Source organism: Dermacentor variabilis, chromosome 8 (genome assembly GCF_050947875.1).
Source record: "Dermacentor variabilis isolate Ectoservices chromosome 8, ASM5094787v1, whole genome shotgun sequence".
Lineage (NCBI taxonomy): Eukaryota > Metazoa > Arthropoda > Arachnida > Ixodida > Ixodidae > Dermacentor > Dermacentor variabilis.
Window position 1 is genome coordinate 93,973,782 of NC_134575.1, and position 25,542 is coordinate 93,999,323.

At 43.6% G+C, this 25,542-nt stretch overlaps 1 protein-coding gene across 1 annotated transcript in view; it reads left to right on the forward strand.

Annotated features, from left to right (window-relative positions):
* Positions 1-21,570, forward strand: part of LOC142591190 (uncharacterized) — a 38,450-nt gene extending 16,880 nt beyond the window's left edge. The window contains exons 8-10 of the mRNA XM_075703557.1: positions 2,700-2,735; positions 6,260-6,401; positions 21,486-21,570. Of these exons, the coding sequence (XP_075559672.1) occupies positions 2,700-2,735; positions 6,260-6,401; positions 21,486-21,493 (186 nt within the window). The 3' untranslated portion in view covers positions 21,494-21,570. The remainder of the gene's footprint in view (positions 1-2,699; positions 2,736-6,259; positions 6,402-21,485) is intronic.
* Positions 21,571-25,542: the final 3,972 nt, after the last annotated feature.

Here is a 25,542-nt window from a genome sequence, read left to right on the forward strand (position 1 = left end):
AGAAACTTACGCGGCGTCTCTAAAACTGAAAACAAATTGTAAAGGTCGCAGCCACTCTTTCGATGGACATTTGGAAAGCATTTTGAGGTTACCTGGCTATTTAGCCCGGCTTGGTTTTCCGCAAAGCGAAATCAAGTGAACCAGCGTAAAATACGTAGTGGTCTGTGTAGCATACGTACGTGAGTGTCACGACAGCAGCCCGACGACGACCAGCCTGAAGACAATCGTATGGTGCACGATTTCTACAGCCACTCAGCGCGAGGTTACGACATGACGTTTATGAAATTCTACACAGATAGTGGCGGAGTGTAAGGAAGAGAAACACGAATTGTGACGTCATCAGCAACTACTTGTTGCACACTCGTACGTACCTACAGCTATGTCATTTGCTGTACGTGAAAAGAACGATGGCATTTGTACTCCGGTAATGTTAAAATATGATTAACTTGGGTGATCATCAAGTCGTTACAACATCGCACAGTGTCTACGCCGCGCAAGCTGCTACGAAATACGTACCGGGGTTAAGTGGGCCGGTCCCAGAGATGGTACCGTTTAACGCAGCACCTAAAATTGCGATCTGTCGCAAGAACAGAAGACAAAGTGGCACTGGGCGCTCGCGCCCAGCGTTTCAAAGAGCTGGCTGCGTTTCGAACGACAGATCTATGCGTGCGATCGTGACTTACTAACAATCTGTCTCAATGACAAATGTATTTTTTCTTATAGTTATTGATGCGAGCCCAGCAAATCGCTCATTGAGCGAAAGAGACACCGCCTGTATTCTGTAGCAGGGAAATGGCACATAAATTCCCGTTCGCTACGACGCCGTGTCGCGAGCGGCCCTCGACGGAGCGGAGCGGGCGAAAGGGAACACATGCTTCCGGTTTAGCGTGACAGGTGTTACGTGAGGTGAGAGCGCGTCGCCGTGATGCCACGACACCCTCGCTCTCGCAAGCCAGCGCGCAGTCCATATCTCTCTGTTTATCTCTCGCTCACACCTGCTGGGCTTAGCTGCTGCGCGCGCCCGCCAGCCTTCGGGGCCGCTGCTGCTTCCCTGGTCTCTCGTCGCGCAGGACGCCGGTAGCTTGAGGCGTTGGCACCGCAGGCGCCTGCTGCTTGCTGGCTCGGGCGGCACGTACCGCTATGGTACATTACTCGCAGCGCAAAACACGAAGGGCCCCTCAGCAGTGTTTAATTTGACATTTGTTCATTCACAACTCATAACAAGTGCTTAGGTGTTCTCGGATTTTTCAAGTTAGGTTTAGTTCTTCTTTGCCTGAATGAGTGGTTTTATCAAGAAAAGAACAAACACCAACATTAATTTACTTTTTGGAGGAAGTTGTGTCCTCTACTGGACGCGCACATCTCTAATTAATTTTTGTTTAGAAGAGCGGTGAGTTGGGCAAGTTGGTTAAGGTTCATGATTAGCGGCCGCGCAAACGATAAGGACGAAGGAAGACGACGAACACGACGTTTAACTGGCAACCGCCACTTTAGCGCCGTGTTATGTTTACATTTCAGCTACCAGTACAGTGCCATGTTTTTTGTTTCGATTCGTCCTTCCCTTTGCGCTGCCGCTAATCGTGAGTTTTTGTCCTCTATGACGTGAAACCAGGTATATCGCCATCTTGTTGATGCCGTTTTGCAGCAATCTGTCTATGCCACGATGTACAGCTCAGTACCTGAGCACAATGCGCTGACATGGTTGAAGAAAGTGCTTGTTTGATCTGTAGCGAAAAACTTTCTTTCTTCAGCTGCACTTTGGCAATCTACCTGAGGAGTCATGATAACAAAGTCAAATGCTTTCTTCTTGTGCTGTCTGTTAGCTGCATCATATGCAGCAAAGCTGAAAATGTACACCACATATTCTTGCAATGCCGCAACTCCGCGTTTTTGCGCGATGTTGTCGAACGAACTCTGAAAAAAATCGGCCGATAAATCCTTCGGTACGCGTTTTTCGCTATGCCAAGACGCAGAGGAACTGCCGGCTGACATGATGATACTTTCGTGCATGATCAGCATGTGGAAAATGCGCAGCGTGTGGAAACTCGTATATAGATTTTACTGCTCTTTGCAGAAACAATAGTTCGCCCCCCCCCCCTTACAAATGGTCCCATGGCGGAACCCGTAAGGTATCTGCATAATAACATTAAAAAAGTGTGTGCTAGGAATGCCCACATAAACGCAAGGTCAGCAAGGTACCACTTAATATAAACGTCTTACGTGTACGCGCGATGCCTTAGGGCCCGAGTGAACCGACAGTGCTTTCTTCATAAACTTGACAGTTTTGTGTCTCTGAAGGCCTCTGAAAGCATTTCAAGGTACTACAGTCAAGCCGAATCGTATGAGAACTTTTCTTAGCACCAACTGACCTGCTTTGTACATGTGTCGTTGCTAACGAGGTAATAACGAAATAAAACAGTGATCGTGGCCAAGTTATTAGAACACCGAGCTGCTGTGCTCAACGAGAAAGATTCGATTCCGCTATCGTTTAAAATATCTTTCTTTTATTAAACCGAGGTGTAAGAACCCTACTTACGAAAATGGGCTGAAAATTTCGGTAAGGAATGCTCAGCATTCAAAAGCAGTGCGGAGCCTGCAGTGAAATGTAGCATTGACAGATTGTCAGTAGGTTTCTGACATATATGCGTATTTATATTTGTATGCGTGAAACAATAATAACCGTACTTAACCTTTTGCAGGAAAGCACGATACAATCCATAGTACAGTTCGAAGAGGTAAGTGCAACTGAGAACACTGTGTTTGTTCAAATTGTTATTATTTTACCTTGTATACGCTTCAAAATACCGAAGCCACTGTACCGCCGGTTAATTCAGTTCACTATGTAAGTGCACCGTAATAAGCCTCACATGCAAAGCTGAGCAGCCGACATCTTGGATAACGATCTGCAGTTCCTTGCGCAGGAATAGAGAAGAAGCATTTTGATGTGTCTGGCCAGCAAAATAAAGCTAGTGACGTTAGACTGCAGAATATTTCGCAGCACGACAACAAGCTGTCAGAAGCATTACAATTACAAGTGTAGAAGACAGCGCGGTAAGACAAACATTGGAATGAAAACGTCCGGTAAGAGAAAAACTCAAGGCAGAACTGATCTTACGATGACTGTTGACGGTAATGCGATAGCAACCCAGCAATGTAGCGACGGACCATATTCCTGAAGTCATGTTTATTTAGGACGTTTAGTGGTATTTTTGATACATTAGTTGCGCCAATTAGATGCCAAAATCCGAAATATCGTGCCACTTTGGTATGGCACTCGCTCGCCAAGGTCGTCCGTGCACAAGGAGGCCTGAAGATGATTGTCAGATGCCGACGCAGTGACAATGAAATGACGAAAAAGGAATGACATCGACGGAACAACGACAATGGCATATACTGACGACGTTACAACGGCAGTAAGGTGTTGATTCTTAAATATGACAATGGCATAATGACAATAATGTGAGCATTACGACATGAGGACAATGAGATGACGACAACAGTGATATGACGATGGCGTGACGACGACCGTTGGCGAGAACTGGATGTAGACATGGGACCGACAACGATGGCACGGCAAGACGACATGACGAAGAGGATATGACAATGCCTGCCTAATAGCGTCTGTGTGACCACAACGCGAAAGCAATGGCGGCATAATCACCACTGAATAACGACAACAGAATTTCTATAAAATGACGAAGAAGTAATGACGCCGAAGAATCGACGAAGGTGGTACGTCGACGATGGCACGACGACAACGGCATGAAGATATAGAAATGATGACTACGGCGAAACAACGCCGTGGTAAAAACGATGGCATGCGACAACGGTGTGATGACGATGGCATGAAGACAGCCAGATGTCCAAGTTACAATAAGTATAATTGAACGACCGCGACGGCATCCCAACGACGGTATTACAACGAATACATGACGAAGACTCTATGACGACGGTGCAGTGAAGATGACGATATGGCAGCGCAATGAGGACAATCGGATGACGACGAATGCATAATGACAATGGCATTGCAATGAATGTGTTACGAAATTTGTATGATGAGGGTGGCGTGACGACGACGGCATGAATAGAGTCGGATGATGATGCGAGAGGGTTGATGATGACGATCACGGCATGACAAGTGAGGCATAATAACGATTGCACGATAACGGTATGATTATAATACAATCCCAAAGAAAGATTGACTTCGATGCAACGACGAAGGCGGAGTGGTGACATGGCATGACGATAATGGGATGGTGTTACTTTCGTGACGGCAATTTTAAAAGTACAGCGTGACAACGACGGAATGACGATTACTGCGTGACGAGGATGGCGTGATGGCGACGACTTCACGAGAGTCCGATGACAAGACTGGAATCAAGACGATGCAATGACTACGACTGCATCACTACCGCGAACAAATACCTAGTAGCCCAAGCTATTGGACAAGTTGGACCACTGAGTCGGAGTGCAAGGCGTGAAGACGACAGCATGACTGCACTGAGATCAAGAAGCTGGAACGGCTGGAATGGCAACAATTTAACGACCACGACGGCATCAATTTTCAATGAACTAAAGAATGCATGACGAATGAATGACGACGATGGTGCAAAGGCGACGGCTTGACGAGCGTCGGATGACAAAACTGGAATGATGGTAATGAACCAACTACGATGGCATCACGACCACGAGTCCGTACCTAGTGGCCTAAGCTATTAGACAACTTGGACACTGGGTCAGAATAGAAGAAGCGAATGCCATGGCACGAAGATGGTAAAATTACGAAGCTGGAATGATGAGAATAGAACGGCTGCGACGGCATCACAAGGAGCATATACTTAGTAACCCAAGCAAGTGGACAACTTGGACCACGGCATCGACGTAAGATAGATAGATAGATAGATAGATAGATAGATAGATAGATAGATAGATAGATAGATAGATAGATAGATAGACAGACAGACAGATAGATAGATAGATAGATAGATAGATAGATAGATAGATAGATAGATAGATAGATAGATAGATAGATAGATAGATAGATAGATAGATAGATAGATAGATAGATAGATAGATTCAAGACGACTAAAGTAGGCAAATAATGATATTGGCATTAAAAAATTGGAGGACGCTTAAGCTTCGCCTTCAAGAGTGGAACGCGACAGCGTTCCCGTCGACCCGCCAAGGGGTGTAAGACAATGGGCTACGGCGCACCGACTACGCGCCCCGCATCGGACGCGGTGAGCGTCGAGCAACGCAGCGTTCGGCGCGACAACGAAATGTGCGCCTGAGCAAGCGACGGACGCCTGAGCCTTAGAAACAGCTCGTATCTAAGGCAACACCGCGTTCACTAGAGGCGCTTTTGTACCGCTTTGAAGCATCGAACTCGTGGCTCAGTGGTAACGTCTCCGTCTCACACTCCGGAGACCCTGGTTCGATTCCCACCCAGCCCATCTTGGAAGTTGCTTTTTATTTATGAAGTGCCTGCCGTGATTTATCGCTCACGGCCAACGCCGCGGACGCCGACGACACCGGCTTTTCTGCGACACGAGCTCCTTAACGCTATCGCGTTAAAACTAGATCGAGGTTGTTACAGCAACATTGTTGAGTATGCGTAGGTTTTATCATTAGTCCATATATTAGGAGAAACGAGATAAACATATCGTGTGGATAAGACAGCACTTTCGCATCTCCGCTGAACTTCTTTCTCCTGCATGCTGATGTGTACATAAAAATATTTTGACACAACTTTGCGGAACAACGCGAGCTCATAAGCGAAACTGTCTGGTAGGCGTGCGTCACAGTAAAGCTTGAAAAAAGAACAGAAAAGTAGTTCAGCTATGGAATTAGAAGAAATGACAGCAGCGTTAGCATGATTGCGTAAAGGCAGTGAAGGTAAATCTTGTAAAGGAACGCAAGATCATCCGTCCCTCCCCCTCCAAAAAGAATAGCAAATTTGTACTGAGAAGTGGCCAAAGAATAATAATCTACAGATTCAATGTGCAAACGCTTGCACGAAATGAAACAAAATGAGCTCTCAATGGTCCCGATATAGAATACGACATGTCTGATTTCCGAAAAGTAACTACCTTTCTTACCTAGTCATAGGGCCTGACTAGCGAAAATTGGTACAAAGGTACAGTAATTGGTACAGTAATCTACAAACATGTTATATATTAGGCATTCCAAACTCTATTGGTCACGGTGCCACTAAAACATGTTTTGCGTGCGCGTTTGCGTCCCTTCAAAAAATTTACAGTGCATCGCCACGGACGTGTTTGACAGTGTTTCACAAGATGCGATTGAAGACCTCTTTTGCGACTTCCTCAAGAAGGTGCAAGTGACTTCCGCGGCCGGTTTGAAAGCGAAAGGCTTGCTAATGTTGGTATTCAAGGACAAATGTAAGTGATCACAGCTTTGGTGCAAATCCTTGAAACTTTTGCGCATGAAGCTGATATGTTTAATTACTGCAACGGGAGTTAACACAAGCGCGTATGTGAATATTTTAGCTGACCAATTTTGAATCTCACTGACAAATTCATGTACCTTTTTCTACTCTTTGGTCCGTATGCTTTCATTAGGTGTGGGGTGTTGCAAGTTAAGCTGGTGAAAATTTCTACTTTACTAATCTTCTGGAACCTATATTGCTAAAGCTGTTAGTGTAAAGAATGTTCATCAGAAAGGCTTTCTGAAATAATTCACTACGGTATTCTTTTGTACACTCTAAAAATTTTAACACCCTTAAGGGTGTAAATGACTTGTCCCATGGGTGACACCCTTTTTGGGTGTATTGCTACACCCCAAGCAAAGGAGGGCAAATTAACACCCCACAACAGAAGGGGTGTTAATATGACGTCACCTGGCCTATGGGTGTAAAACAAACAACACCCTTTCTATATGGGGTGTAACAGACACCACCCTTTCAATATGGGTGTAGCATGGACAACACCCTTCCAAAAGGGTGTTATCCCTGCAAGTATTTTAGTGTTCACTACAGCCATGTAGTTAATGGGCAGACTAGCTGTTGTGAATGCTGCCTAGCCTTAGCTATGGTACTACCTTGTTCAGTATGAGCCAGAATCTGTGAGGCGTCGTCATATTGCGCTTCTGGTCCGTCATGTGGTAGCATAACGTGCGACCCTTTCAGGCAAACAATTTAAGGTTTCGCCATTGCAGCAAGGCACACACGCCATGCTTTTCGTAATCTTCCTCTGCAGTGATAGTACACTGCCGGCAGGATGCAGAGCGCAATAACAATGCGCGCTGCACTAAGGACACAGGATCTCCCGCACCTTGGTGCACCAGTACTTATAACCCCGTGGAAACAGCACACAGCCAAAAGCATGGTTACATGCATTTCAGAAATAATTAAAAACCTCCACTTTTCTTGGTCAAAAATTTTCGCAACACCAGCTCGACCAGGAGGGAAAGACACCATAGCTCGTTGTTGTAGCTCATATTGAATGCAATAGAGCGCAAGCAATGCATAGATTGGCGACGGTAACAAGTGCAGTACTACAGAAGCATACGTTTGCCTGTCAAGCAATTTTTTGCCGTTTTAAGCACACACTATATACCTATATTCATCAAAGCTGTCATTTATCTCCACGGGATGCTTCTACTAGTACTTTCACACATATGACTTAAAGGTAGCACTGAAAGGCAAAGAACAAAGTGCTTCCACGTCGAATAATGTTTCAACATTTACGAACAAAACAGCATGTGTAGCTGTGCGCGCTGTTCAATATATAAGCATGCACTATTTCCTGAAATATATGTATGCTCCATTTACTGCCAGTGACCTGCTTATACCCAATAATTTAGTTTATTTTTCACCATGTGCTTGCATTGAATATTCCACAGGCATGGTAAGTTAAGCTACCAGAATAACAATCAACTAGTCTAAGGTTACCTAATCGAACAAAATCATTGTAAAATTTGTGACAAAATGTCAGAAGAAAAGTATTTATTTCATTAAAGAGAAATGGTTACATAATAATATTTGCACATTTTAAAAGTAAGAAAGGTAGATAAGGAGTAAAACCACACCAATACAAAGACATAAGCACCGAATAATGGCACAGGCTTGCTAAATTAAATTTTAAGCAGAACAGTTTTTTTTAAATAACCTCACTACGAACTATCACGTTTTCATTCGAAAAGCACTGCATCTTATTATAAAGCACAAAAATAACCGGTCACATAAGTAAGAACAAGTCTGAGTGTGCCTTGAACACAAGGATATAAAGTTGGGCGAGTTGGTACAGTAACATGATCTTGGATTGTAGCGCGAAGTGACACGGGCACAGACTAGAAGCAGACAGGATGAGCGCTAACTCTCAACTAAATATTTATTGCAACGAACATATATATATATATATATATATATATATATATATAGGTGACTGCAAGAAACCGCAGCACATCTAAATGAATATTGAATACATAGTAGTAACAGGAAGACGACAAACAAACGCCATCAGCCATCAACTGCGTGGCAAATCTGAGTGCAAGCTATTCTCTCATCAAGTATACCTGTAGGCATTGCGACCAATGTGCTCCCAAGATGCATGAGGCATTAGTCATTGCGGAGTTGTAAGGACATGACAATCCTAGGATGATTATGTTCTTGAGGCTTTTTTCCCCACTTTCCATCTTTTGAAACTAGTATACTTCAGTCATGAAAACAAAAATGCTACAACTGGCGTGTGATAAGTTTTGCGTCTTATTTCCTAGCAGCTCATTGAAAAGAGCCACGATGAGAAATTCAAATGCTGTTACCTCATCAGACATTCAAATTTCTTAAACACAAACAAAACCAGATAGGCATTAGAGCGAGCATCACTTAAATACATTACACTGGTTTAAAGTTATTGCACCACTTTGTGTCAGGTAAAAATGTTAGAAACATCAAAATTGTTAAGATTCTACGGCCAACCGTGAAAACTAAAAAAAAATCATTAGGCTTTCTTAAACGGGTACAGGAGCTTTACAACTGGCCGTCTTGGTGATGGACACACAGATAGACGAGCAGCCATTCCACTGAGACGAGAATGTTGAGGGTTTCGCATGGAAGTCTGCGAGACACTGCAGAGTAGTTCTTGGTCCACATGAAGGAGGTTGCTTGCATACACATCTGGGCCACCATACTGAATGCATGGTGTTACCGGAACCTTTTCCCCCTGCACTGTGGTAAAAAGCATGGTTAAGTTTATACGATATTTAATATGCAAAAGAGGTGAGGCATGCAGACAGGACACGAGAGTAGAGAAGTGAACACGAACGCGAAAAACATGAAAAATTTCATTAAATTGTTTTATTAGATAAAATTTTTATACTATGTGTCATTCATTTGAGGGTTCATAACCGCAACATATTTAATATTTAATCAGGTAGAATTATCAGCTTGGTCAGTTTGTACAAGCTCGTTTGAGGCAAGAAATCAAGTTTTACAAACACAACCTCAACATTCTTGATTGAAAAAGGAACACCTCAGATGACATGCAGTCCTGTGAGTGGGAATTTCACAGTTCAAGAAAAACAAATTAAAACTCACAGACCGATCTTGAAAAAAGGAATAAGCAGCTGCTACTGCAAAAAGCGAATTAATTGACAGGTTTTAGTAGCACAAGGGCATCTTTGGCCAATGAGCGCCAAGTCTAACTGCAAAAAGATAAACTTAGTGCATCTTTACAAAGCAAATATATAAAGATGACTAATGCCTGTCTGCACTACAGTTGCTTTGCTCTAGCCTGAAGTCATTTTAATGCATGCACACGTACATACACACGCTACACCCAAGTGTAACAGCTGCAGAATTAAAATTGGGCAGCAACAAAGTCGCAACCTTTAACCATTGATCCCAAGCTCCAGTAGTGACTGGAGGTAGTACCAATATCGCCAATGATGAGTCGCAATCTTTCTGCCCAATGTTATGCTGCTCTTATTGTCAAAGATGAGTTACAGTCGGCATTGAGGGAAAGCTGCCCTCAAGAGCAGCTCTTATTTTTGTGTTATTTCTAACCAGAGACCAATGAAGTAATATATTTTTAGAATGAAAATGACACCGAAAAATTGAGTACGTAAGAAATTTGGAAAATTTGGTACATTTTTCCGGAATTAACTTGGGGGTTAACGGCTGAAGCGACAATCCAGAAACTAGAACAAGTTTTGACATGTTTGCTACCAGTGAATGCTAGAAAATATGTTGGCATTCTGTAGTTTTGTCCAACAATGCAAAAGGGATTCTTAATAACTGAGGAAATAAATGGAAAAGTATCATGAAGTATATTTCGTGAACGTAATGCAGTATCACCCAACTTCTGTTACTATATAATCTCCACTTGATTAACCTCCACTTTCTGAACTAGTTCAGGAGGTGCTGCATTTCACTACTCATTCCACCAGTTCAACGTGGCAGCAACTGCACGTTGCGATTTGTTTTACTTAGTGCAGGCTTTGTACAGGGCGAGTTCACAGCATTCCCTGCACTTGGCCGAAAGGTAGTGCATGTTTACGCAGCAGGTGCGGTGCCGCTTCTGCACGAGCGAGGTGCAGAAATCAGTTTCATACAATTGCTAGAGGGAACTCTGACGTTAGTGTCCACAGGAGATCAAACAAGAACGGCTGTACCAGCATGGAAATTATGGAAAGTACATGGATTTGCCTAAACTTCGTCTGCTTGGCTTCAAACGGCTTTGTGACTTTGTAAACTAGTCATTTTCAACAATATACTGTGTAACATATAAATAAGCATTAAAATCGTCCGACGACAGGATTCAAACACAGGAACTCTAGAACAGAAGTCTGATATTGAAACCATTAAGCCACGGAGGCATGTAACGACAAGCGAGTGCAACGCCCTGATGAATTTATCGCGGGCATACCAGTGCCTTGAGACTCTTGGCGCCTTTCGATTTGGCCACCTGGACAAGCTCAATCGTTGCAATTAATAGCAATTGTGCGTGTTGGCGCCGTCTTCTGCACTTCGAAGAGTATAGACTGCGCTGAAATTTACAATAAGATTTATATAGCTTATAATATACGAAGCCACAAGAACGTCTGAATTCACAAGCACGAATATCAGACAAATCCATGTGCTTCCCGTCATTCCCATGGTGGTACGACTGCAGCGCCAGAGTCCCTCTAGTAATTACTGTAAGAAACTCTATGGCAGAAATAACCGAAGTGCCTCGCATTTTGTTCTGGAGTAATAAACTAAGTTTTGCTGGTCCCATAAATCTTACTGGTCATTAATTCCAAGTTTTAGTGCAGTCACATGTCTAGTAGACAATTGTGGTATTTTGCATAAACATTGCAAAGCCAACTTTGATGAATGTTCACTCTGGTAAATTGTTTATGATCGAGTAGCATAGACTAATGAAGCAATCTCTGGTAGGCAAATAAAGTAATTTTCTTATTAGCAGCCTTTAAACAGCATTCGAGCATATGACACATGCACCTCAGATATGCAGATAATATTTCCTTGACTCAGCAAGAAGCGATGCTTCATGTTCCACGAGGCTACTTCTATCAAAGCAGTATTGGTGCTCTCTAAAAACAATGCCAATGCAGATGATCCAAATATTTTTCAGGGGCAACAGTTATGCCTGAAATCATGCTAGATTAGTTTTTTTAAACAGATGCTCCGACCATGTTAGAAGTGCTTCTTAAAATCCTCCTATTTATTAGACTAGTCATATATCTGTACACAAAGGCTACTAATTAGGTCTCATGCTATATCATCATCTTAAAACTTCACTTCGTAATACATATGCTGTGATAAGATTTGAGACCACATTGAGATGCTGAACAAGGTGAATTCATTATTTTAAAATGAAGCTCCTGTTCTTCCAAACGAGAAGAAAGGCTACTGAGGGTCAAAATTTTTCTGAATCACAGCTGGAAGATGCCAGGGAAGGCACGTGGAAACTTATTTGTAATTTTCTATTTAAATGTAGAAATGATAAAGGGAAATGAAAATGGTCAAAAACAACCAGGCATGGGGGGAGAACGAACCTACAGCCTTTGCATTAGGCATGCGATGCACTAACCACTGTGCCACCGAGGCAGCATTCAACCGTCCACAATGGCCCCTCAGATTGTCGACGCTCGAACACGGCCGTAGTACCACAGTGGTTAGTATATCACATGCGTAATGTGAACGTTATGGGTCCGTTCCCCACCCACAGGTGGATGTCTTTTCATCCACTTTCATTTCCATTGAATTGATCATTTCTATACTTCATATAAAAAGCTAAAAGCATGTTCCTGTATGCTTTCCTTGGCCTCATTATCTGCTGGCTTCTTCCAGTTCTGTTACCTCCAACACTTATACATATTCTAATCTGGTAAGTAAACAGTTTTTCATGATGCTGGAATGCAATATAATACATTATTGCGGGGCCGTGTTATGTAGAATGCCTTACATTGCCCAGGCAAGGTGTATTAATGTCAATCTGAAAAAAAAACAATTCCCACTCCAGGCAGAAATGCTGTGTACTGCTGTGTGCAACAGGGTTTAACGAAAACAACTTGTTCAGAAATAAAGCCACCAAACAACGAGGAAATATGAAAACTAGATGAAAATTTGTGCAGTTGCATGTTAAAAATTTAGCACAGCAACAGATGAAGACATAATGAAGGAAGCGCGAGGATGGTTTATTTTGAACACACGAGGCAATATACTTGAAAAATGCATATGAGCTTACACGTGGAGAAATATTGTTTATGTAGCAGCTAAACTACGAACAGGCCTAGAACAAACTGATACAAGGTGTCGAGCATGTAAATCTTATCATGCCCTTAAGTCAAAGAAACATGGCTGTTTCTCATGATTCGCTACACATGGCTGGCTCACACAACTTAGCCACTTCTATATATGCCTTGTAATTACCAGGTGGTCTGTATGACATGTGCAAGCTTTAAATATGTGCAAGTGCCACGTAGCTGGACAGCACCAAGGTAATGTCGTTTGCCATCGTTTTGAGGAAGTGAAACCAATTTTTGCATTTTTCCTAATTAGGTAATTAGTTATTAAAGATTATTTAACTGCTGAATTATATTCAAAGCAAAAGTGTCAGTGCGAAAATTGTAGAGCATCCTGAAAAATTCCCAATCCAGCTTTCTACTGCACAATAGGTGCAACAAATTTTTTTTCAGGCTTGAAAGAAGCCAGTGAACACATGCAAGAAGTGCCGTGCAACTAACCGCTCGTGCACCTGAACACCGTTTGGCTCCTCCTTTCATGCTTGAAAAAAACTTTTTGAAAAGAATATTTTAGAAATCAATTAATTATTATTGACTATGTTTTAAGCAAAATGCATGAAACAGTGTGACTGCCACCTCCATTTTCGGCGACATGAATTGACTCCATTTTCATGTCCAAATCCAGCTATACATGGTGCGTGTTTTGAGCTGGTTCTGTAATTTAGGCTGGTTTTGACTAATTGAAGCTTCGCACCCTAATAATGCAGTCAGCCTAAAAAGAAATTGGTACATAGACGGTCGCTGTCAGTACTCCATACTCTTTTAACTTAGTGCAAAGTGCTTGTGAGCCAAGAAGTTGGTAGTTCTAAGCAGTATTTCTCATTTTGACCTGGTGTTATAGCCCACTTACTATGATGCCATGCTGCTCAGTCATGCTGGTCCCAGCTTCAATCTAGGCCATGGCAGCTGCCCTCCAATGAGGGTAAAATGCAATAATGCTTATGCACTTAGATTCAGGTGTACATTAAAGAAGGCCAGGTTCCCAAAACTTCAGGTTGTGACTTTGGAATGTAAAAGCACATAATTTAATTTTAAAATCTAAAGGTGCTTTATTAGGAGCAGGGGCATCATTTTAAGCTTTTACTGCACTGCCATGGCACCAAGAAGCTCCAAGTAAATAAAAACAATTTCTTAGACAATGTACATATCTTGCAAACATTTACAAACACTTCTCTGCATGCACCTCTGTTGCTGTTATATTTAGATCCGTATGCCAAGGCGGGTTATGATGTTAGAACATGTTTCAAACTTGTTTTTTTTTATCGCTTTAAAGTTGTTGGTTATTTTGCATCTCATTGTGTCGAACGCACATTTCAGTGCATCAATTTCTTCAGAAAGTGCACTCCTCTTTATTTATTTGTGCATGCAAAAAGGGTTCAGAAGAACTGCTTTCTGAAAGTCTGTATAACAAGCAAAAAACAATTCTATGTAGGCTGCACAAAGAGAAAGGATTGGTTTGTAAATATGTTATTTAGTTCTTAAAAAAAGAGGCAGCTGTCAGTATTCTGTTCCAAAGTAAAGATTGTCCCTACCTGGCTCTGCTTCATTTTCCGATGTTGATGGTCCATTCGGGGGCAGTCAACTGATAGGCTGCACTTTGGCGATGTCGGGTGTGCTGTCAACAGGCACAAGGTCGATCGACATCCTCGCCAAAAGTCGAGTCCAAACGCTATAAAAGAAATATCTCATCATTTTGCTATCAGTTTTGTCATCTTGCGTGTTTCACACACGGCCGTCAGTGAAATATTTCGTCACTTGGATACTGAAAGAAATTCAAGCATTTTCTGGCAGCCAAGCTGATGATGATGATGTGTGGTGTTTTATGGCGCAAGGGCCAGGTTTGGCCAAAGAGCGCCATGACAAGTGCTAATGTTAACGATGTATTATGGAAGATGTGACTTGGCTGTAAACTGGCCTAAAAATTGTCGCTGTAAAGTGCGTAAAATCTGCGTGCTATAAAATTATGGCGATGACTAATGACGAATACTATGAACATTAAAATCCATCGTGGAAGAATGATGCAAAATATATTTTATATAGGGTGGTAAAATTACTTGGAGCACTGCTGCCTCGCCAGAGCCCTTGAAACACAAGGACCTAGAAGCATGTGCTATACGAAAGAGCTATCACAGCGGCATCCTCTGAAGAGAGGACCGCAGCGAAGCTGAATACACAGTAAATGGAGAACATTAAAGAGCAAATGCAGTTGTCACATTAGATTGATCAAGTACAGCAGAAATGGAAAATAAATCAGTGATACTGTGTCTGTTGGCTTTGAATGCGAGAAACGTAAAAACAGGAACTTGCAGCCACGTCACTTTGAATTTCCCGCGTTAGCTACACCTCACAAGTTTGGCATCGTCCGGTACTCGGGGATAGTAACCGCTTAAAATCAAGATGAACGAGCGTCGGCATAAATTAACAGGATACTTAACCGGGCAATATTGGCGCATAAAACAACTCACGTAGCGAAGCTACTGTCAATTACCCGATGACGCATCTCCGGGCGGTGCGGTTTGGGCGAACTATTCAAAAAGGAATGAGAGTTTCACTTGTTTCAGGCCTATTAAGCTAAGACAGAATTTGAGTCTCTTACTAAACTATACTGGATATTTACGCTCCGAATAAAACGCTGGAAATTTTGTTACGTCACATTGCATACGTATGAAAGTGAGGGAATTGCTTTTATTGTATTCTGCCCAGACGGCATGTAGCAGCTACCACTCTCATGCAACAAAAGCATGAAAGTGGTACTCGTGACACCGAAAACAAACATAAACAGCGCCAATGTGGAGTTGGAACTAAGCACGATCAAGCCAGTTAGTTTTCTAGCTTTCATAACGCCATGAACACGACCAAACATAGAGCGAAAGAACTCTCTGCTCTCGAAAATTGTTACCGCTTGTATTTATATACCTATCGCTGCCACAAGAAAAAGTCAATGGGCTAGCTGTCCACAAGCCGCAGATTAGACTGACAGCAACATATTGCGGTAACGTAAAACAATTTCCACGCTGACTTAGCAGCCGCGGTGTGCTCTAAGTGCCAATGTTCTCGTTTGCCGCTCTAAATTCACACCATGATGACGGGCGCTGCATCTTTCACATGAAATATTGCACGCTTTGCTCCGGAGCTCAATAGGAGGGAGAAACGCATTTGCACGTACCTGAAATCGGCATGCCGGAAACCCGTCGACGCTTCCGAGAACGGGGCGCACAGCCATACAGACCCGTACGGCGGCTTGACTTGGACGTGAGGCACTTCTATCAAACATTTCACATGCGACATGTTTCACACCGATTGCGCGAACACCAGAAAATGACGCAGGCCGCATTGCGACGCCGAGCAGACGTGCATCCACCGATGAGCTATGTGCGCGGATTGCAGAGAACAAAACCATACAAAACGTTAGGCGCGAGAAGATGGCGGCTCTCGTAGCGGAGACGAAGCGGACGAAGCAATGACGCGCGAATGAACGTTGCCAACCGTTGGTTTCGCGTTATGCCGGCGGTGGCGGCTTTAGTGGCGTGTGTTGCGGCTGTCTAATTTTTTATTCCTTTTCCCCAAACAGTATAGCTAAGATCAGTTCTTTGAATTTTTAACTGCGTCGTTTGGCATTATCTTTGTCTTTTTATGTTATTAAGCGGCCAATTATGGCCTCCCAGGTTCGCGAGCGCCAGCTTCGCGCGCAAACCTCGGAGGCCATAAGACAACTCAGGAAATGCCGTTCTTGTCGTTGTTAACGTTTCATCATCGTTTCTTCAACTGAGATAGAGAGGTAGTGTCCCTTTTCCCGGGGTCGGGAGGGGGCGATCAAGACGGCATCGCTCAGCGGGAGGCGGGGGTGTAGGTTGGTGTTGGTTCTTGTCGCGAAATTCGCGAACCCTGCGATTTTTTTTATAACGTAAGCATTTCTATACTTACCCAACAAGAAAAACCATCCGTCCATCAGTCCGTACCGCACGATATCTTTCAATATAGAACCCGCAGCAGCGAGTGAATTCACCTACGTGCTAGCTCTCGCTTCAACGCGACCGAAGCGGCGAAAACACTGCGCTCACGAAGCTTTCAGCTTATGCCGCACTATGCGCTTTTCGCATATCACTTTCAAGATAGGTGTACGCGCGTCTGTTTTCAAAGCGAAGTAAACGGTGAGAACACAGCGCGTTAAGTTTTCAGCAGTGGGCACACTCTGTCCACAATGCAGTTCGCTTTCAAGATACGGTTCGCACGGCCGTGCCACAAGCAGCCGCCGCCGGAGAACGGTTGATAATGGTTCGACGCGGATGAGGAGGGCTAAAGAGCGATACCGGCTCAAAACGAACGGAACGTCACCAACGCGCCTGGCCCCGTCACCTGCAGTACTTTGCTTGCGCGGCCGACCAGAGCAGCTCGTGTCGCCGCAGCGCTGTCGCTTATACTTGTCGGATCAAGTCTCATAACATTAATAACGACATGGACTGCGTGTAGATGAGGAAGAGTCACAATGCTCACGCGCACTTAGACAAATGCGAGAGGAGTTCCTGTGTGATTTTTCTTTACCGGAAATGTGCAGTCAGCGGTGGGACCCAGAGTTGACAATGCCTGTAAGAGGGGTGCCAAACTTCTTTTTTTTTTGTGAGAGTCTTGCCCAGCTCCCAAAGATCGGCTCAAGCTAAGACTTGCTGATGGCTGTATGTGTTTTTTTTTTGTTGTTGTTGTTGTCGCATGCCCTCGAACCGCCACGAATCCTACAGTGTAATGACATTAGAGCAGTATTCACGTCCAAAGGGAAATGCAGCCGGTAATTGGGCTGCCTAAGGTTTGCGGCCCGGCGGCAGCTGCCCTCCCGTCCCCCGTTTCCGTTGACAAGTTAGGGGGAGGGGTCTAGAGCAATCTTACACCCCCCTCCCCACAGTGGCGTAGCCGGTAAATTTTTTCGCGTGAGAGGGGGGGGGGGTCCCAATTGACCGTGGAGGGGGAAGGAGCGGGGCCATTGCCATAGCAGCGAAAATTTTACTGTTAGTGAGCGTTACAAGTGCCCGGCGTGCCCCACTTGGCTGCGCCGCTACTAGCCCCCCACCCACCCCGCAATCGACGCAAATCGAGCTATCAGAACGTGCATGACACGTATGCATGACATAACATGAATGACATGCCGCGAAGCTAGCGTGGATGTCGTCACATCATCATCATCATCAGCTTATTTTGACGTCCATCGCAGGACGAAAGCTTCTCAGGCGATCTCCAATACCCCTGTCTTGTGCTAACTGGTTCCACGTGTCTTCAAGTTTCCCAATTCCATCACGTCCACATTATTCTCTGCCGTCCTCGACTGTGCTTCCCTTCCTTTAGCACCCATTCTGCAACTCCAATAGACCAGCAGTTCTCGCCCTTACGCATTGCAATGTCTGCCCAGCACGACTTTTTCCTCTTAACGTCAACCACAATATCAGCTATCCCCGTCCGCTCTCTAATCCACATCGCTGTCTTCCAGTCTATTATCGTCATGCCTAATAATTTTCATTCCATCGCTCATTGCGCGGTCCTCAACGTCTTCCCAAGCTTCTTTGGTAACTTCCAAGTTTCGGCCCCATACGTTAGTAGCGGTAGAAAGAAATGATTAGCAGTAAGCTCCCTGTCATGATTTAGTAATGCCTGCCGTAAGCTCTCCAGCTAATTTTTTATTTTTGTTAATTTCCTTGATCAGAGACCCCTGCGAGTAATTAACCTCAATAAACGTATTTCTGCGCAGGTTCTAGAGGCTGACTGCCGACCGTGACATTCGTTCTCTCGCCAGGCTGCGGAACATTACTTTTCTCTTCTGCATACTAACTTTCAATCAGACTCTTACGCTTTCTTCGACAAGGTCCTCAAACGTTTGTTGCAAATAGTCTGCAGCGTTGCTGAGTATGCCAATGTCACCTACAAACCGTAAGTTGGTTAGCTATTTACCGTTAGCCCTCACTCCTAACCATTCCCAGTCGAACTGGTTGCACACCTTTAAGTATTCAGTAATAGCATTGTAAATATTTTGCCATTGATCATATGAAGCCTTTTGCAGATATCTGGCTATGCAAAGTCTGCGTGTTAGTGTCATCCGTTCGATATCAACATTCGTGCGAAACATTATTTTTGACCACTGTTCGGAGCCAGTGCGCTGCTGCCTAGATGTCCCGATCTAATCATTCCAGCTACCTAATTCAAGCGCAGGTAGCGCGCGTTTCATGTATAGCCAATATCAACGCCTTAACTGGCAATGTTCATTTATCATATACTGTAAGCTTACAATAGAATAAGCGCCAAAATTGACGACACACAAGAAAGAATACGGACAGGACAAGGCGCCTTGTCCTGTCCGTATTCTTTCTTGTGTGTCGTCAATTTTGGCGCTTATTCTATTGTAAGTTATGCACCAACTAGCCCCACAACGTGTTTTACTGTAAGCTTGTTCACTTACTCCCTTATAATTAGGGTGTAAATTAGAAAGACTGGGGTGTTCCAAGGGTGTTTTCTTGTTGAACACCCTTTTCCGTTAAAAAAGGGTGTTTCAAGGGTGTTTACAAGGGTGAGAAGATGAATACACCCGCATTACACCCATAAGGGTGTGAAAATTTTAAGAGTGTATGCTTCTGCACAATGCCTTGTGCAAAGGAGGCTCTGGGCCGCTATTTTGTAGCGATGCCTTATGCCTTATTCTATGCTATTCTTATCATCCACCACACAAGGCCGCCTGATCCTGTTGATAATGTGGGCAGACCGTCGCTCTGACCACTGGCCAAGCGCGAAAAGCCTGAAAAAGCATAGAATCGGAAAAGGCATGGCTACAAAATGCCGGCCCTGGGTTTCAGTAAAGCTGCTCTCTCGCGAGGTAGTGAGTGAGTGAAACAACTTTACTCGGTCCACAGTAGACTCGAGTAAACTAAACATCACTAGGCTAGGCACACGCGGGAGCCATCCCGTCAAACTTGACGGCCCTCACGCGGGCCTTCTGGACTGCCAGGATTTGAGAGGTATGGTCTTGGGCCTCAACAAGCTTCATCATTTCCTCTTGTGTGAAAGGGGGACAGGCAGAGGCGCAGCCCCACAGGACGTGCTCGAAGGCCGCTTAACCACCAAACAGGGGGCAGTCCGGGCATGGGAATCGTTCGAATCACATTGTGTGCAGTGCCGTGGGGCTGAAGAAAAAATTTTGTGACACAGCATCTTCTATGAAACTGACGGAAAATAAAGTAATAATAATAATAATCACATGCATAATTACAAGAAACTAGAGCTCACAGTCTGGATTGTGGATCATGAGAGTGGCCTCCAAATGCACGCTCATAAAACGAATGTCGTAGGTCATGCTCATGCACTTTCACATATCAAAGGCTCTAAAACGTACCACCAAGTCCTTCTTTGAATAACGTATACCTTTTATACGTTGATTGGGCAAGTAGGTTCGGATCAGTTGTCCGCTCATTATGAAGCAGGGTCAAGGCGAATAGGATGCATTCACCGTAATTTTCAAGCTTTGATGTATAATATTTTAATTGCGGGTCACCGTTCAACGTGTCATAACGAAGCTGCGGCATTATCATTTGTGGATAGTGGAATGCTGGGTCGCTTAAATGCTGCTCACACGAGCCATTGTTCGTCCCAACTCCGAAAGATTATTTTATATATATATATATATATATATATATATATATATATATATATATATATATATATATGTATGTATATATATATATATATATATATATATATATTGCTGTCAAATGCACTGGAAAGTCTGTTAATTAAAAGGGAGAGTGCAAGTAAAAAGCAACGTGTCTCGTAAATTTCTTGGGTAGACTTAATATATTCCATTGCCATTCACATAAGGGGCACCATTGGGCGATACCAGAAAGTGACGCCACAAGGCACGATTACCTAGATTACTGATCTTAGGCGATATAGTTATTGTATATGTTCCGGCTTCCCAGGGGAGGCAACACAGTATTTCTAAAGTGAAATGAAATAACACAGCAAAAACAATATATTGTATGTCTACCTACTAGAGAATTAAAATGACTCCACACGGAGTTCTCTGGTATTTTGGCATTAGTATATAAGAAAACATAAGTTCAAATTATGTGTAACATATAAACGCGCGCTTGTTACCGCCACGGGTGTGTTTTAGTTCATTAAAGTGAAAAACTTATCATTATTATTTATCAAGTGGCGCTTTATTTTATCAAAAGTTTAAGTTCACCTGTTCCGCGTGCTTTTGCCCAATGACGACACATAAATGAATGTCCGCAACGCAAAAACCTGCGCGAGCATTATAGCAATTCAACGCAGGCAAAATGGCGCTTCCGTGTTTTGGCATTTCTACACGTGCTGTCAACAGTAAATACACGTGCTATCAACTGTAAGGCCTTGTGGTTTCTAAAGGCTTGTGCTCTCCACAAGTACGTCCACATGGCGTCATTTAATATAGTTCGATGTTAAAACAAGCACGCGTAAACAAAAGGCCCCGTTAGTGAGACAACGATAGAATACATCTGAAGCGCATCTTGACGATGATTAATGTTTCTTTCTTCTAGGGCAATAAAGTTTAAATAAATAGATTTGTAATGTGACAGGAACCAGGGCTATTCAATTGCCGAGGCAAATATATTCTTGAGCTGTATTTGTGAGCAAACAAATATGTTCATGTAGTGAATTTATGTCACATTTATTACTCTAAGGCGTGGTCTGTTTCTTTTCAGGTTTCTGATTCATTCTGACCCTGCCGGCTACCGCTGCAAAATAACTTGAGCCGACTTCAACATGCGTAGAAAGCAAATAAACTGAACCGAGTCATAAAGCTTCCATTTTACCCCATAAATTCACCCGGTGCACCATGTTAAGTATATTTATTTCGTGAAGAAGGGGGCACGCAATAATTAGCATAGCGAGAACCCTCTATTGCGAATGCGCTGCAGTGTCAAAAGTTTCTATTTGCTCCAGAACGAAGTCGACAAGAGGTAGAGGCAAACAACATCTGCATACAACACTCATAGCGTTGTCTTACCAGCAGTACGTAATGTTGAAGCTCAATCGGTGCACGAGCAAACTACACTAAAATTCGTCTCTGGGGCATCGTGTGCAATCATATCTTTTTTTAGTTTTTGATAGGTCGCTGCAACAGTGTCATGTTTTCAGACCCTCTGGTGACGTGGCAGTTTACGTTACCACTACTGTAAGCATCGGCCATAGCAGTCTAAGAGAATACAAAAACTTCTTTGTGACAACTCAAGTGCCAACTGAAACAAAATTGCCTTCGGCTACATTAGTTATAAATGAGTACTACATACTATCACAGCAACCTTAGCAAAACTTCTACGCCGGTAATTGCCTATTTTTCTTATTACAGCCCCTCAGTAGCACCTAAGCAGACGACGTGCACACGTGGTGGTTAGCGAATATGACGGAATTCCGAGCACGTCACCTCCGAGACGTTCTAATTTGCCGCAGGACATGGGTCACTTCGGGCGCAGCGGTAATGGCGGTCTTCTTTCTTTTAAATTATGTATAGGGAACATTTATATTTGTACGGTTTTTCTGACGCACACACTCGAACTTGAAGCTTAAGAATTTTTCGGAGGCACCTCTGTATTAGTATCTAAATCTTGCATCTTAACACGGTCCTGAATATCTTGGAAGTTTGCCTTTTCATCGCAATAAAACGTATCTTCGTCGCAGGAGCTAGCGTCACTATTTCCTTACTTGTAGTCACACGTCGTCGGTAGCTCTCACGGTCACGTGGGTTAAAGAGCAGTCGCGTATACTCTACGTCACAACTTGTTTGGAACACTGCCGAAAATGCGGGGAGCACACATGTTTCCTGTGTAGAGAAACAGTCCTTGGAGTAAGCCGTTGAAAAACGGCGGCATTAGAGAGAGTTTCTTTTTTTCTTTTTGGTACACGATACATTACAGCAATGCGGGACATGCGAAGGACCTTTGGGTATGCACGCCACATTGCGCGATTTCAGCAGCCACTGAACTTATGACATGGTGCGAAAACAAACCTCGAGGGGCACTGGGCTTTTCTCTGGGCCAGAGTCAACTTCCCCAGTGCTGCAAATGATTGGTGAGATGGAGTATAAAAAAAAATTTACGAGGCGTTTGTTCTTTGTCCTTGTCGCTGGATGGCGTAAATATATTTCCCTATGCGGTTTTTCTAGGGCTGCCGTCAAGTGAAGGGGGTAAATTTTTACTTAGTTGGCAATGTTAAAAAGCACAAGCCCATGGACGAAAACGCGAAGAAGAAATCATAACACCGTATTCTAGCATTGGGAAAACGAGTATCTAGACGTGTACGCTTTTATTAAAAAACAAACATCTGCATACCCACTAGGTTAGTCTAATATAAAAAAAAAACTCGTGTGCTGATAAATCCTAAAAACAAGGAAAACGTTTCGAACAAAGAAACATTACAAAGATATTTTTTAAAAAATTTAACGGCGTAATATCAAACTGTACATTCCACTGATATCAGTTAATAGCTACGTTATCACGGTCTAACTCATTATAATTACAATACTCCAAAACGCTGATTATGTGAATTCTGATGAACTTGGTGTTTTACCCTCCCATTCGTGCGCTGTAAGAACGGTAAGTGAAAGCTAGTTTACATCTTCAAGGCCCATAGCAGTAGGTAACCTAGAAATGTTCTGCAAAGAGAAGTCCAAGCTCTTCCGACCCCTTTATTGTCACTTAGTCATAAGTACACAGACGCCATCTCCGCCGCTTTTATATATTAAAAAAGGTAACTAATAAAGCGACTTCGTGCAAACGCTGCCACGCTGGCTATCGCATCATCGACGTACTTGCGTCACGTGCATGAAGTAATTATTTCTTACGTGCATGGCTGCAGCACTTAAGCGGTTTCTCCGTTTCGAAGCAAAATAGCGCCAGGTGTTGCAGCGATCTGTGTCATGTGGTTGTAATTGTCACAATTGCTCATTCGTTCTCGCATAGCCAAGAATTTCATCGCCTGACTGTCGTGGCATTATCGCGGCTGCAGCCACTCGCCCAAAGTCTGGAGTCAATTACAACTTTATTTCTCTCAATGTGATTCCTTATTCACGAACATCTTAACGCCATCAGAATTACATGCCGAAGGACAAACAGGTGCTCAGCTGCCTCTGTGATAGAAAAAACACGGCTCTTATGAACATTTTCAGTTTAACTCTCCAAAACTCATCCCGCATTTTGTTAGCGTTATGTATGCATCATTATCGATGCAGTCATCTATGCAAGATAAATTTTGGTAAGAAGCGATACTTGTGCAGGGTTTTCTGAAGCAGCTGTCCTTTCTGGCTAAATCTACTCGCTGGTTGTATGACTAGGTCCAGGCCTCTTTCGCTTTTAGATCCCCAGTTTTGCTGGACCAAAGGAGCACGACAAGTATTGGTGCACTGAGCACTACAAGAGTGATGTTATTTTTAGAGCGATAAGTTATTCGCTCTGGCTCCCTGCGGCGTGCTTCAGGATAGAGTTATAACAAAGCAATGGTGTTAGTACGGTGCTTTTATTATTAACCGTGGCTGCATGGCAGGTGTTGTAACCTTCCCATAGAATTTAAAGCATGAGCCCTGGCGTCGTCTTGGCACTCAGTAATTTCGTGTTGTCTGTAATATAGGACTTTGTATGCGGAACTTTGAGCGGCATGTACCTTGACCACTCTCTTTTTCTCATATTTATACCGCAAAAGGAGCAAAAAAGCACAGTTAACGTTGTATTGTGAAAGAAATTGAAAATGTGCGTGAGGAAAAGATCAAACTTCTGTTTGAAGCGCTTCCATTTTTTGGGAATGTTGCCGGTAAGTTGCAAGGGTTACAGTGACTTCAGGAATCGCATCATCGTTGTTGCTACGCCCGGACCACGCTTCAACCCGAAGTTCCCACTTGCGACACTACGTATTGATAGCGTCGTAAAGGATCGAAGCAACTAAATGATAGCCGGAATAAGCAATAACGTGGGGTTTTTCGCACGTCGCTATATAGGCAAACTCGTGACAATTGTGCCAGCTGCACTGGTTGCGTTTGCGCTGTCATGATATGGCAGGGCAGAGAGCGCAAGCCCTATACACTAATTTATTGGCATGCTGTTTGAAACGGGGTGGTGCCAAATGGTAACCTAGCCTGCTTGAATTACAGAGAGAGGGAGAACAAACATCTTTATTTTGCCAATGTAGCTTTGGAGAGGCGTCCACATTACAGAATGCTTTCAGCTCTGGCCGCATCCTGGTCTGTGCCAAACTATATGCCTAAGCGATACGGGTTCTCCACAGAAGCGGCATCGCAGAGAAAATGGCGTACGGCCAAGAGTTGTTTTCTGGTTGATTGGGGGAATGTATTGACTTGTAGAGCCCGGAATAATCTATCCTGCTCTCTAGGTAGCGACTTGTTTGGGGAAAAGTATGTTCTGTGGGTTAGCTTGAAATGTATGATATCTTGGTACGAGAATAAAAGGTACATGTGCTCGCACTCGGATTCCTAGGTGTCAGCTAGGAGAGTCAAATCTCGAGCCACGAAGTTGGTGATTTCGAGGAAGTATTCTGTAAGAGTCCACCTAGTGGACTGTTCATTTCGGCCGCTGCAGATTGGCATAGGGCGTCTTCTCCTCGCTCGTACAGCTGCGGCCGAAATGGACAGTCCACTAGGTGGGCTCTTACAGAATACACCCCACCCCCCCTGATTGCCAGGAATTCCGTGGTGAGCTGGCGCCCAGATGGCAATTACTGGTCTCGTTGGCGGCTTTTGATTGATAATTCTGG